General features: G+C 39.8%; 1 protein-coding gene across 1 annotated transcript; it reads right to left on the bottom strand.

Moving 5' to 3' along the window:
• Positions 1-6,160: 6,160 nt before the first annotated feature.
• LOC132482671 (protein S100-A11-like) lies at positions 6,161-12,651 on the bottom strand (the record flags this gene model as incomplete). The annotated part of the gene is made up of 2 exons (XM_060087988.1): positions 12,364-12,651; positions 6,161-6,169 (listed from the first exon to the last, which is right to left on the bottom strand). Coding segments are annotated over exons 1-2 (297 nt in total), but the record flags the coding sequence as incomplete, so codon positions are not given.
• Between the last annotated feature and the right edge of the window lie 2,687 nt (positions 12,652-15,338).

The following is a 15,338-nucleotide window of genomic DNA, read 5'->3' as shown; positions in this document are numbered from 1 at the left end:
CTTTTCTCCACACCCTCTCCAGCATTTATTCTTTCTAGATTTCTTAATGATGGCCTTTCTGACTGGTGTGAGATGATATCTCATTGTAGTTTTGATTTGCATTTCTCTAATGATTAATGATGTTGAGCATTCTCTCATGTGTTTGTTGGCAGTCTGTATACCTTCTTTGGAGAAATGCCTATTTAAGTCTTCTGCCCATTTTTGGATTGGGTTGTTTGTTTTTTTGCTATTGAGCTGCATGAGCTGTTTATAAATTTTGGAGATTAATCCTTTGTCAATTGCTTCATTTGCAAATATTTTCTCCCATTCTGAGGGTTGTCTTTTGGTCTTGTTTATGGTTTCCTTTGCTGTGCAAAAGCTTTGAAGTTTCATTAGGTCCCATTTGTTTATCTTTGTTTTTATTTCCATTTCTCTAGGAGGTGGGTCCAAAAGGATCTTGCTGTGATTTATGTCATAGAGTGTTCTACCTATGTTTTCCTCTAAGAGTTTGATAGTTTCTGGCCTTACATTTAAGTCTTTAAGCCATTTTGAGCTTATTTTTGTGTATGGTGTTAGGGAATGATCTAATCTCATACTTTTACATGTCCCTGTCCAGTTTTCGCAGGACCACTTATTGAAGAGGCTGTCCTTTCTCCACTGTACATTCCTGCCTCCTTTATCAAAGGTAAGTTGACCATATGTGCGTGGGTTTATCTCTGGGCTTTGTATCCTGTTATATTGATCTAGCTCTCTGTTTTTGTGCAAGTACCACACTGTCTTGATTACTGTAGCTTTGTAGTATAGTCTGAAGTCAGAGAGCCTGATTTCTCTAGCTCCGTTTTTCGTTCTCAAGATTGCTTTGGCTATTCAGAGTCTTTTGTTCTTCCAAACAAATTTTGAAATTATTTGTTCTAGTTCTGTGAAAAATGCCAGTGGTAGTTTGATAGGGATTGCATTGAATCTGTAGATTGCTTTGGGTAGTAGAGTCATTTTCACAATATTGATTCTTCCAATCCAGGAGCATGGTATATCTCTACATCGATTTCTATCATCTTTAATTTCTTTCATCAGTGTCTTATAATTTTCTGCATACAGGTCTTTTGTCTCCTTAGGTAGGTTTATTCCTAGATATTTTATTCTTTTTGTTGCAATGGTAAATGGGAGTGTTTTCTTGATTTCATTTTCAGATTTTTCATCATTAGTGTACAGGAATGTCAGAGATTTCTGTGCATTAATTTTGTATAATGCTACTTTACCAAATCCATTGATTAGCTCTAGTAGTTTTTCGGTAGCATGTTTAGGATTCTCTATGTATAGTATCATGTCATCTGCAAACAGTGACAGCTTTACTTCTTCTTTTCGAATTCGGATTCCTTTTATTTCCTTTTCTTCTCTGATTGCTGTGGGTAAAACTTCCAAAACTATGTTGAATAAGAGTGGTGAGAGTGGGCAGCCTTGTCTTGTTCCTGATCTTAGTGGAAATGGTTTCAGTTTTTCACCATTGAGGACAATGTTGGCTGTGGGTTTGTTATATATGGCCATTATTATGTTGAGGAAAGTTCCCTCTATGCCTACTTTCTGCAGGGTTTTTATCATAAATGGGTGTTGAATTTTGTCGAAAGCTTTCTCTGCATCTATTGAGATGATCATATGGTTTTTCTCCTTCAACTTGTTAATATGGTGTATCACATTGATTGATTTGCGTATATTGAAGAATCCTTGCATTCCTGGAATAAACTCCACTTGATCATGGTGTATGATCCTTTTAATGTGCTGTTAGGTTCTGTTTGCTAGTATTTGGTTGAGGATTTTTGCATCTATGTTCATCAGTGATATTGGCCTGTAGTTTTCTTTCTTTGTGACATCCTTGCCTGGTTTTGGTATCAAGGTGATGGTGGCCTCGTAGAATGAGTTTGGGAGTGTTCCTTCCTCTGATATTGTTTGGAAGAGTTTGAGAAGGATGAGTGTTAGCTCTTCTCTAAATGTTTGATAGAATTCGCCTGTGAAGCCATCTTGTCCTGGGCTTTTGTTTGATGGAAGATTTTTAATCACAGTTTCAATTTCAGTGCTTGTGATTGGTCTATTCATATTTTCTATTTCTTCCTGATTCAGTCTTGGCATTCTAAGAATTTGTGCATTTCTAAGAATTTGTGCATTTCTAAGAAATTGTCCATTTCTTCCAGGTTGTCCATGTTATTGGCATAGAGTTGCTTGTAGTAATCTCTCATGATCCTTTGTATTTCTGCAGTGTCAGTTGTTACTTCTCCTTTTTCATTTCTAATTCTATTGATTTGAGTCTTCTCCCTTCTTTTCTTGATGAGTCTGGCTAATGGTTTGTCAATTTTGTTTATCTTCTCAAAGAACCAGCTTTTAGTTTGGTTGATCTTTGCTATCGTTTCCTTCATTTCTTTTTCATTTATTTCTGGTCTGATCTTTATTATTTCTTTCCTTCTGCTAACTTTGGGGGTTTTTTGTTCTTCTTTCTCTAATTGCTTGAGGTGCAGGGTCATGTTGTTTACTCGAAATGTTTCCTGTTTCTTAAGGTGGGATTGTATTGCTATAAACTTCCCCCTTAGAACTGCTTTTGCTGTGTCCCATAGGTTTTGGGTCGTCGTGTCTCCATTGTCATTTGTTTCTAGGTATTTTAAAATTTCCTCTTTGATTTCTTCAGTGATCACTTCGTTATTGAGTAGTGTATTGTTTAGCCTCCATGTGTTTGTATTTTTTACAGATCTTTTCCTGTAATTGATGTCTAGTCACATAGCACTGTGGTCGGAAAAGATACTTGATACAATTTCAATTTTCTTAAATTTACCAAGGCTTGATTTGTGACCCAAGATATGATCTATCCTGGAGAATGTTCCATGAGCACTTGAGAAAAATGTGTATTCTGTTGTTTTTGGATGGAATGTCCTATAAATATCAACTAAGTCCATCTTGTTTAATGTATCATTTAAAGCTTGTGTTTCCTTATTTATTTTCATTTTGGATGATCTGTCCATTGGTGAAAGTGGGGTGTTAAAGTCCCCTACTATGATTGTGTTACTGTCGATTTCCCCTTTGATGGCTGTTAGTATTTGCCTTAGGTATTGAGGTGCCGCTATTTTGGGTGCATAAATATTTACAATTGTTATATCTTCTTCTTGGATCGATCCCTTTATCGTTATGTAGTGTCCTTCTTTGTCTCTTCTAATAGTCTTTATTCTAAAGTCTATTTTGTCTGATATAAGAATTGCTACTCCAGCTTTCTTTTGATTTCCATTTACATGGAATATCTTTTTCCATCCCCTTTCTTTCAATCTGTATGTGTCTCTAGGTCTGAAGTGGGTCTCTTGTAGACAGCATATATATGGGTCTGTATCCATTCAGCCAATCTGTGTCTTTTGGTGGGAGCATTTAGTCCATTTACATTTAAGGTAATTATCAATATGTATGTTCCTATTCCCATTTTCTCAATTGCTTTGGGTTCGTTATTGTAGGTCTTTTCCTTCTGTTGTGTTTCTTGCCTAGAGAAGTTCCTTTAGCATTTGTTGTAAAGCTGGTTTGGTGGTGCTGAACTCTCTCAGCTTTTGCTTGTCTGTAAATGTTTTAATTTCTCCATCAAATCTGAATGAGATCCTTGCTGGGTAGAGTAATCTTGGTTGCAGGTTTTTCTCCTTCATCACTTTAATTATGTCCTGCCTCTCCCTTCTGGCTTGTAGAGTTTCTGCTGAGAGATCAGCTGCTAACCTGATGGGGATTCCCTTGTTTGTTATTTGTTGTTTTTCCCTTGCTGCTTTTAATATGATTTCTTTGTGTTTAATTTTTGACAGTTTGATTAATATGTGTCTTGGCGTATTTCTCCTTGGATTTATTCTGTATGGGACTCTCTGTGCCTCCTGGACTTGATTAACTATTTCCTTTCCCATATAAGTGAGGTTTTCAACTATAATCTCTTCAAATATTTTCTCAGTCCCTTTCTTTTTCTCTTCTTCTTCTGGATCCCCTATAATTTGAATGTTGGTGCGTTTAATGTTGTCCCACAGGTCTCTGATACTGTCTTCTGTTCTTTTCATTCTTTTTTCTTTATTTTGCTCTGCATCAGTTATTTCCACTATTTTATCTTCCACCTCACTTATCCGTTCTTCTGTCTCAGTTATTCTGCTATTGATCCCATCTAGAGTATTTTTTATTTCATGTATTGTGTTTTTAATCGATGCTTGATTCATCTTTAGTTCTTCTAGGTCCTTGTTAACTGTTTCTTGCATTTTGTCTATTCTATTTCCAAGATTTTGGATCTTGGAAATAGAATCTTGGATCATCTTTACCACCATTATTCTGAATTCTTTTTCAGGTAGACTGCCTATTACCTCTTCATTTGTTAGGTCTGGTAGGTTTTTATATTGCTCCTTTTCCTGCTGTGTGTTTTTCTGTCTTCTCATTTTGCTTATGTTACTGTGTTTGGGGTCTCCTTTTTGCAGGCTCCAGGTTCGTAGTTCCCATTGTTTTTGGTGTCTGTTCCCAGTGGCTAAGGTTGGTTTAGTGGGTTGTGTAGGCTTCCTGGTGTAGGGGACTAGTGCCTGTGTTCTGGTGGATGAGGCTGGATCTTGTCTTTCTGGTGGGTAGGTCCCCGTCTGGTGGTGTGTTTTGGCGTGTCTGTGGACTTTTTATGATTTTAGGCCACCTCTCTGCTAATGGGTGGGGTTGTGTTCCTGCGTTGCTAGTTGTTTGGCATAGGGTGTCCAGCACTGTAGCTTGCTGGTCGTTGAGTGAAGCTGGGTGCTGGTGTTGAGATGGAGATCTCTGGAAGATTTTCGCCATTTGATATTATGTGGAGCTGGGAGGTCTCTTGTGGACCAGTGTCCTGAAGTTGGCTCTTCCGCCTCAGAGGCACAGCACTGACTCCTGGCTCCTCAATTTGGGATGATTTGTTGTCTATTCATGTATTCCACAGATGCAGGGCACATCAAGTTGATTGTGGAGCTTTTTTTTTTTTTTTTTTTTGTGGTATGCGGGCCTCTCACTGTTGTGGCCTCTCCCGTTGCGGAGCACAGGCTCCGGATGCGCAGGCCCAGCGGCCATGGCTCACGGGCCCAGCCGCTCCGCGGCATATGGGATCCTCCCAGACCGGGGCACGAACCCGTATCCCCTGCATCGGCAGGCGGACTCTCAACCACTGCGCCACCAGGGAGGCCCGATTGTGGAGCTTTAATCCACTGCTTCTGAGGCTGCTGGGAGAGGTTTCCCTTTCTCTTCTTTGTTCTCACAGCTCCTGGGTCTCAGCTTTGGATTTGACCCCGCCTCTGCATGTAGGTTGCTGGAGGGCGTCTGTTCTTCGCTCAGACAGGACAGGGTTAAAGGAGCAGCCTCTTCGGGGACTCTGGCTCACTCAGGCTGGGCGGGAGGGAGGGGCATAGAGTGCGGGGCGAGCCTGCAGCGGCAGAGGCCGGCGTGACTTTGCACCAGCCCAAGGTGCGCCGTGCGTTCTCCCAGGGAAGCCGCCCCTGGATCCCGGGACCCCGGCAGTGGCGGGCTGCACAGGCTCCCGGAAGGGCGGCGTGGACAGTGACCTGCGCTCGCACACAGGCCCCTTGGCAGCAGCAGCCGCAGCCCCAGCATCCCACGCCTGTCACTGGGCTCCGCGCTTTCAGCCGTGACTCACGCCCGTCTGTGGAGCTCCTTTAAGCAGTGCTCCCAATCCCCTCTCCTCGTGCACCAGGAAACCAAGAGGGAAGAAAATGTCTCTTGCCTCTTCGGCAGCTCCAGAGTTTTCCCGGACTCCCTCCCGGCCAGCTGTGGCACACTAGCCCCCTTCAGGCTGAGTTCTCGCTGCCAGCCCCAGTCCTCTCCCTGCGCTCCGACCGAAGCCCGAGCCTCAGCTTCCAGCGCCGCCTGCCCCGGCTGGTGAGCAGACAAGCCTCTCGGGCTGGTGAGTGCCACTTGGCACTGATCCTCTGTGCGAGAATCTCTCTGCTTTGCCCTATCCAGGTGTGTGGGGAGTTTCTTGCCTTTTGGGAGGTCTGGGGTCTTCTGCCAGCGTTCAGTAGGTGTTCTGTAGGAGTTGTTCCACGTGTAGCTGTATTTCTGGTGTATCTGTGGGGAGGAGGGTGATCTCCGTGTCTTACTCTTCCACCATCTTACCCGGAAGTCTCTCTTTATTTTTCAGGTCGGGTGGGTTTTTATCTTGCTCCTTCACCTGCTGTGTGTTTTTCTGTCTTCTCATTTTGCTTATCTTACTGTGTTTGTGGTCTCCTGTTTGCAGACTTCAGTTCGTAGGTTCTGTAGTTTTGGGTGTCTGTCCCCAGTGGCTAAATTTGGTTCAGTGGGTTATGTAGGCTTCCTGGTAGAGGGGAGTAGTGCCTGTGTTTTGGTGGGTGAGGCTGGATCTTTTCTTTCTGGTGGGCAGGTCCACATCTGGTGGTGTGTTTTGGGGTATCTGTGGCCTTATTATGATTTTAGGGAGACTCTCTGCTAATGGGTGGAGTTGTGTTTTTGTCTTGCTAGTTGTTTGGCATAGGGTGTCCAGCACTGTAGCTTGCTGGTCATTGAGTGAAGCTGGGTGTTGATGTTGAGATGGAGATCTCTAGGAGATTTTTGCTGTTTGATATTACGTGGAGCTGGGAGGTCTCTTGTGGACCAGTGTCCTGAAGTTGGCTCTGCCACCTCAGAGGCACAGTTTTGACTTCTGGCTGGAGCACGAAGAGCCTTTCATCCACACGAATCAGAATAAAAGGGATATCAAGTAGAAAGAAAGAAAAAGAAAGCAAGCAAGAAAGAAAGAGGATAAAATAACATAAAATAAAGTAAGGTAAAATAAAATAAATTTATTAAAATACAAAAATAATTATTAAGATTTTTTTTTAAAAAAGTAAAAAAAAATAACGGAGGGATTGAACACTAGGATAAATGGTGAAAGCAAAACTATACAGACAAAATGTCACACAGAATCATACACATACACACACAGAAAAAGAGGTAAAGGGGAAAAAATAATAAATCTTGGTCTCAAAGTCCACCTCCTCAATTTGGGATGATTCGTTGCCTGTTCAGGTATTACAGAGGTGCAGGGTACATCAAGTTGATTGTGTAGATTTAATCCGCTGCTCTTGAGGCTGCTGGGAGAGATTTCCCTTTCTCTTCTTTGTTCGAACATCTCCCAGGTTTTAGTTTTGGATTTGACCCCGCCTCTGCGTGTAGGTTGCTGGATGGTGGAGGGCGGAGGGCGGAGGGCGTCTGTTCTTTGCTTACACAGGACGGGGTTAAAGGAGCCACTGATTTGGGGGCTCCGGCTCACTCTGGCTGGGGGGAGGGAGGGGTACGGAGTCAGAGGTGAGCCTGCCGTGGCAGAGGTCGTCATGACGTTGTGCCAGCCTGAGGCACGCCGTGCGTTCTCCCGGGGAAGTTGTCCTTGGATCCCGGGACCCTGGCAGTGGCGGGCTGCACAGGCTCCCCGGCATTGTGGTTTGGAGAGTGACCTGTGCTCGCACACCGGCTTCTTGGTGGCGGTAGCAGCAGCCTTAGCGTCTCATGCCCGTCTCTGGGGTCCGCGCTGTTAGCCGTGGCTTGCACCCGTCTCTGGAACTCCTTTAAGCAGAGCTCTTAATCCCGTCTCCTCGCGCACCAGGAAACAAAGAGGGAAGAAGTCTGTTGCCTCTTCGGCAGGTCCAGACTTTTTCCGGGACTCCCTCCCGGGTAGTCTTGGTGCACTAACCCCTTCAGGCTGTGTTCACGCTGCCAGTCCTCTCCCTGCGCTCAGACCGAAGCCCAAGCCTCAGCTCCCACCCCCGCCCACCCCGGCGGGTGAGTAGACAAGCCTCTCGGGCTGGTGAGTGCTAGTCGGCACCGATCCTCTGTGCGGGAATCTCTCCACTTCGCCCTCTGCACCCCTGTTGCTGCGCTCTCCTCCACGTCTCCGAAGCTCCCCACCTCCCGCGAAGGGGCTTCCTAGTGTGTGGAAACCTTTCCTCCTTCACAGCTCCCTCCCACTGGTGCAAGTCCCATCCCTATTCTTTTGTCTCTGTTTTTTCTTTTTCCTTTTGCCCTACCCAGGTACGTGGGGAGTTTCTTGCCTTTTGGGAGGTCTGAGGTCTTCTGCCAGCATTCAGTGGGTGTTCTGTAGGAGTTGTTCCACATAAATGTATTTCTGATGTATCTGTGGGGAGGAGGTTGATCTCCGCATCTTACTCTTCCACCATCTTCCCCCTCTCCTGTATGTATTCTTTATAAGTTCTCTATGAGAGACCCCTATCAGATATATTATTTGAAAATATTTTCTCCCTTTCAGTGGATTGTCTTTTTAGTTGTTCTTCAAAAATTGAAGTATAATAGATCTACAATATTATATTAGTTTCAGTTGTACAACATAATGAATCAATATATTGTTTTTAATATTTTATTTTTATTTTTATTTTTATTTTTTGCAGTACATGGGCCTCTCACTGTTGTGGCCTCTCCTGTTGCAGAGCACAGGCTTCGGACATGCAGGCTCAGCTGCCATGGCTAACGGGCCCAGCCACTCTGTGGCATGCGGGATCTTCCCAGACTGGGGCACGAACCGGTGTCCCCTGATTCGGCCGGCAGACTCTCAACCACTGTGCCACCAGGGAAGCCCTGAATCAATATTTTTATACATTGTATTGCATTAGAATTATCACAAGGTAATGCCTGTATTTCTCTGTGTTGTACAATATATCTCGTTGCTTATTTATTTTATACATAGTAGATATTATCTCAACTTCCTACCCTTATCTTCCCCTTCCCTTTTTCCTTCTCCCCATTGGTAAACACAACTTTGTTTTCTGTATCTGTAAGTCTGTTTCTGTTTTGTTATATTCGTTCATTTTTTTTTATTTTTTGGATTCCATATACAAGTGATAACATAGAGTATTTGTCTTTGAATTATTTCACAAAGCATAATAACCTCTAGATCCATACAAGTTGCTGCAAACGGCACAAATAGCAGAGTTCCATTCTGTTTTATGGCTGAGTAATTTTCCATTGTGTGTGTGTGTGTATACATACATACATATATATATATATATATATGAATATACACACACACCACATCTTTTTTTATTGTTAGGTGTGGTTACTTTTAATTTTTATTTTTAACAATTTTTTTTATTGAAATACAGTTAATTCACAATAGTGTGCTAATTTCAACTTCACAGCAAGGTGACCCAGTTACACACACAGATGCATAAATATGTACACTTTTTTTCACACTCCCCTCCATTACAGGTTACCATAAGACATTGAGTATAGTTCCCTGTGCTGTACAGTAGGTCCTTGTTGTTTATCTGTTTTATATACAGTATTGCATATATTTTCATCCCAAACTCCTAATTTATCCCTTCCCCCTCCCCTTTGGTAACCACAAGTTCGTTTTCCATGTCTGTGGGTCTATTTCTGTTTTGCAAATAAGTTCATTTGCATAATTCTTTTAGATTCCACTTATAAAGGATATCATATGATATCTTTGTCTGGTTTACTTCACTTAGTGTGATAATCTCTAGGTCCATGCATGTTGCTACAAATGGCATTATTTCATTTTTTTAATGGCTGAGTAATATTCCATTGTATATATGTACCACATCTTCTTTACTCATTCATCTGTCAGTGGACATTAGGTTGCTTCCATGTCTTGGCTATTGGAAACAATGCTGAAATGAATATTGGGGGTGCATGTGTCTTTTTGAACCATGTTTTTCTCTGTATATATGCCCAGGAGTAGGATTGCTGGATCATATGTTAGCTCTATTTTTAGTTTCTTAAGGAAACCCCTACTGTTCTCCATAAAGCCTGTACCAATTTACATTCCAACCAATGGTGCAGAAGGGTTCCCTTTTCTCCACACCCTCTCCAAGATTTATCATTTGTAGACTTTTTCGTGATGGCCATTCTGATTGGTGTAAGGTGATATATCATTGTAGTTTTGATTTGCATTTGTCTAATAATTAGTGATGTAGATCATCTTTTCATGTGCCTCTTGGCCATCTGTATGTCTTCTTTGGAGAAATGCCCATTTAGGTCTTCTGCCCATTTTTTGATTGGGGTATTTGGTTTTTGGATATTAAGCTGCATGAGCTGTTTGTAAATTTTGGAGATTAATCCCTTGTGGGTTGCATCGTTTTCAAATATCCTCTCCCATTCTGTGGATTGTCTTTTCATTTTGTTTATGGTTTTCTTTGCTGTGCAAAAGCTTTTAAGGTTAATTAGGTCCCATTTGTTTATTTTGTTTTTATTTCCATTACTCTAGGAGATGGATCAAAAAAGATATTGCTGTGGTTTATGTCAAAGAGTGTTCTGACTATATTTTCTTCTAAGAGTTTTATAGTATCTGGCCTTACATTTAGATCTTTAATCCATTTGAGTTAGTTTTCTGTATGGTGTTAAATAATGTTTTAATTTCCCTTTTTTACATGTAGCTGTAAAGTTTTTCCAGAACCACTTATTGAAGAGACTGTCTTTTCTGCATTGCACTTACTTGCCTCCTTTGTCAAAGATAAGGTGACCATAAGTGTGTGCGTTTATCTCTGGGCTTTCTATCCTGTTCCATTGATCTATATTTCTGTTTTTGTGCCAGTACTGTATTGTCTTGATTACTGTAGCTTTGTAGTATAATCTGATTCCTCCAGCTCCATTGTTCTTTCTTAAGATTGCTTTGGCTATTTGGGGTGTTTTGTATCTCCATACAGATTTAAAGATTTTTTAGTTCTGTGAAAAATGCCATTGATAATTTAATAGGATTTACATTCAATCTGTAGATTGCCTTGGGTAGTATTGTCATTTTGACAATATTGATTCTTCCAATCCAAGAACATGGTATATCTTTCCATCTGTTTGTGTCATCTTCAATTTCTTTCATCAGTATCTTATAGTTTTTGGAGAACAGGTCTTTTGCCTCCTTAGGTAGGTTTATTTCTAGGTATTTTATTCTTTTTGATCCAGTGGTAAATGGGAGGGTTTCTTTAATTTCTCTTTCTGATCTTTTGTTGTTAGTGTATAGAAATGCATAGGTTTCTGTATATTATTTTTGTATCCTGCAACTTTAGTAAATTCATTGATGAGCTCTAGTATTTTTCTGGTAGCATCTTTAGGATTTTCTATGTATAGTATCATGTCATCTGCAAATAGTGGGAGCTTTACTTCCTTTTCAATTTGGATTGCCTTTATTTCTTTTTCTTCTCTGATTCCTGTGGCTAGGGTTTCCAAAACTATGTTTAATAAAACTGGCGAAAGCGAACATCCTTGTCTTTTTACTGATCTTAGAGGAAATGCTTCCAGCTTTTCACTATTGAGTATGATGCTAGCTGTAGGTTTGTCATATATGGCCTTTATTCTGTTGAGTTATGTTCCCTCTATGCCCACTTTCTGGAGAGTTGTTATCATAAAAAGGTTGTTGAAATCTGTCAAAAGCTTTTTTCTATATCTTTTGAGATGATCATATGCGTTTTATTCTTCAATTTGTTGATGCGGTGTATCACACGGATTGAGTTGCAGATATTGAAAAATCCTTCTACCACTGGGATAAATCCCACTTGATCATAGTGCATGATCCTTTGATTGTAATGATAGATTCGGTTTGCTAGTATTCTTTTGAAGATCCTGCATCTATGGTCACCTGTTATATTGGTATGTAATTTTCTTTTTTTGTGATATCTTTTTCTGGTTTTGGTATCAGGGTGATTGTGGCCTCATAGAATAAGATTGGGAGTGTTCCTTCCTCTGCAATATGTTTGGAATAGTTTCAGAAGGATAGTTGTTAACTCATCTCTCAATGGTTGATAGAATTCACCTGTGAAGCCATCAGGTTCTGGACTTTTATTTTTTGGAAGTTTTTATTTTATTTATTTATGTATTTATTGCACTCATAGTTCTTTATTTGTTTATGCATTTATTGTCCCCCCTTCCACTAGAAGGTAACCTCAGTGAAGGCAGGACCTTGTCTGTCTTGCTGACTGTATTTTCAAAGCCTATGACAGTGCCTGTAGTACGGGCATATAGATGTTTAATGAGTGAACAATAAGTGACGTCTCTCCATCAGTCTGAGTAATTTAGATGATTATGTTGCTATCATTAATCATGATTATGTATACATCCAAGATGCATTTTTACTATTTACTTTGTAACTTCTGGTAACTGTTTCCATCAATCTAATTTACATTCCTCCCAATCATCTCCCTCCCTTGCACAAATTTACTGACTCTCCAGTGTGTGCTTTTAAAAACAATATTGTTTTATTACTACCAGCAGGAGTGGCCTGCATGGGGTCGTGGGTGCACTGGGCTCAGGGTATATGTGGTCTATGAGGGGTAGATGATAATTGGGAGGTTGAAAAAAAGGGAGTGGAGCTGGAGGCCAGGCCCAAAGGCTCCTCCGATTTACTTCTGGTAAGAGGTAGACAATAAAGGAGTCATGGCATGCTAGAGCGAGGCCACCAATAAGATTAAGAAATTCTTGGAAATCTAGCTGTACATCAGAGTCGAGGTCCAGCTTCTTCATCATGATGTCAAGGACACCAGGGTCCTTCTGGTTCTTTGTGAAGGCACCCAGCTCTGTATTCATGAAGATAAGTAACTCGGCCTTGGAGAGTTTGCTGTTGTTACTGTCCCTTCCAGCATGCTTTTGGAAAACAGCAATCAGAGACTCGATGCACCATTCAGCCTCTGTAGGGCTAGATATTTTTGCCATGTTTGGAGAGGAGCAAAGCACAGGGCTGCGAGCGAGGAGTGACGAGGCGAGCACTCTTTTGTAAGTTTTTAAATCCCAGTTCCAATTTTAATGCTTGTGATTGGTCTGTTTTTATTTTTTTCCTGGTTCAGTCTTGGGAGATTGTACCTTTCTAAGAATTTGTCTGTTTATCTAGGTTGTCCATTTTATTGGCCTATATTTGCTTGTAGCAATCTCTTACAATCCTTTGTATTTTTGTGGTATCCCTTGTAAGTTCTCCTTTTTCATTTCTAATTTTATTGATTTGAGCCCTCTCTCTTTTTTTCTTGATGAGTCTGACTAAAGCTTTGTCAGTTTTATTTATCTGTTCAAATAACCATCTTTTAGTTTCATTGATCTTTGTTTCTGTTTTCTTCATCTCTATTTTGTTTATTTCTGCTCTGATCTTTATGATTTCTTTCCTTCTACTAACTTTGTGAGTTTTTTTGTTTTTCTTTCTTTAAATGCTTTAGGTATAAGATTAGGTTGTTCATTTGAGATTTTGGATGTAGGGTATCTTTTTTGGTAGGGTCTAGCATTTTTCTGTAGGTGGTAGTTCAGTAGTTAGTTGTGATTGTGGTGTTTCTTTAAGTGTTGAGCTCATGTCCTTCTACTCTGCCATCCTGTCTCCACCAGTGATCTCATGTTATTTTGATTATTGTAGCTTTGTAGTATAGTCTGAAGTCAGCAAGGGTGAATATTTCTAGCTTTGTTCTTTTTTCTCAAGATTGCTTTGATAATTCAGGTCTATTGTGATTCCATATAAATTTTACGATTATTTGTTCTACTTCTCTAAAAAGTGACATAGGTATTTTGAAAGGGATTACATTAAATCTTCAGATTGCCCTATGTATTACGGACATTTTAACAATATGATTTCCTCATCCCTGACTAAGGGATATCTTTCCATTTCTTTGTGTCAGCTTCAATTTCCTTCATCAATGTTTTAAAGTTTTCACAGTATAAGTCTTTCACCCTCTTGGGTGTGCTTAATCCTAAGTTTATCAATGTTATTTTAAAAGGGATTTTTTTCTTGCTTTCTTTCTCTTTGTGATAGGTCATTATTAGTGTATAAAAAAGCAACAGATATATGTATATTAATCCTGTATCCTGCAACTTTAGGGAATTAATTTATTAGTTCTGTTTGTATGTGGAGACTTTATCCACATATAGTATCATGTGATATGCAACTAGTGAGTTTTACTTTTTCCCTTACAATTTGGATGCTTTCTTTTCTTTTATTTCTTTGATTGCTGTGGTGAGGCCTTCCGCTGTAACGTTAAATATAAATGTTGAGAGAGGGCATCCTTCTCTTATTGCTGATTTTATAGGAAAGTCTTCCATCTCTTCACTCTTGAGTATGATGTTAGCTGTGGGTTAGTCATAAATGGTCTTTATTATGTTGAGGTATGTTCCCTGTACAACAAATTTCATGAGCATTTTTATGATGAATAGATGTTCAATTTTGTCAAATGCCTTTTTTGCATTGATTGAGCTGATCATGTTATTTTTATCCTTCTTTTTTTAATGTGTTGTTTCTCACTGATTGATTTGTGGCTATTGAACCGTCTTTACATCCCTGGAATAAATCCCACTTGATCATGGTATATGACCCATTTTTTATATTGTTGAATTCAGTTTGCTAGAATTTCATCGAGGAGCTTTGCATCTCTATCCATCAGAGATATTGCACTGTAAGTTTCTTTTTTTGTAGTACCTTTTTTTTCTGGTTTTGGTATGAGGGTAATATTGGCCTCATAGAATGAAGTTGGAAGTGTTCAATCCTCTTCAACTTTTTGGAATATTTTGAGAAGGATACATATTAGGTTTTCTGTATATATTTGCTAGACCTCCCCTGTGAAATGGACTGGTCCTGGGTTTTGTTTGTTGGGAGTTTTTTAAAATTACAAATTCAATTTCACTACTAGTGATTTGTCTCTTTAGATTATCTATTTCTTCCTGATTCAGTCTTAGAAGGTTGTATCTTTCTAGGCATTTATCCATTTCTTTTAGATTGTCCTGTTCTTTGGTATATAACTGTACAATTCTCCTATGATTTTCTGTATCTCTGTGATATCTCTTCTTACTTCTCCTCTTTTATTCCTATTCTGTTTATCTAGGCTCTCTCTTTTTTACTTAAAGAGCTTGGCTAATAATTTAAAAAGATACAGGCATCCCAATATTCATTGCAACACTATTTACAATAGCCAAGGCATGGAAACAACCTAAATGTCCATAAACAGATGAATGGACAAAGAAGGTGTGGTATATATAAATATACGATAGATATTACTCAGCCAGAAAAAATTGAAATAATGCCATTTTCAGTAACATGGATGTGCCTAGAGATTATCATACCTAAGTGAAGTAAGCCAGACAGAGAAAGGCAAATACCATAATGATATCACTTATATGTGGAATCTAAAAAAAATTGATACAAACATATAAAGCATAAATAGACACAGAGAGATACGAAACAAACTTATGGTTACCAAATGGAAAGGGGGGAGGGATAAATTAGGAGTTAATGATTAATGTATACACACTACTATATATATAATATAAAACCAACAAGGACCTACCTTACAGCACAGGTAACTATTTTATATTTTGTAATAACCTACAAGGGGAAAGAATCTGAAAAGAATCTGAAAAAGCAAAAATCACTT

This window comes from Mesoplodon densirostris, chromosome X, assembly GCF_025265405.1.
Source record: "Mesoplodon densirostris isolate mMesDen1 chromosome X, mMesDen1 primary haplotype, whole genome shotgun sequence".
Lineage (NCBI taxonomy): Eukaryota > Metazoa > Chordata > Mammalia > Artiodactyla > Ziphiidae > Mesoplodon > Mesoplodon densirostris.
Note: the sequence above shows the minus strand (reverse complement) of the source record. Positions and strands in the feature narration are given on the sequence as shown.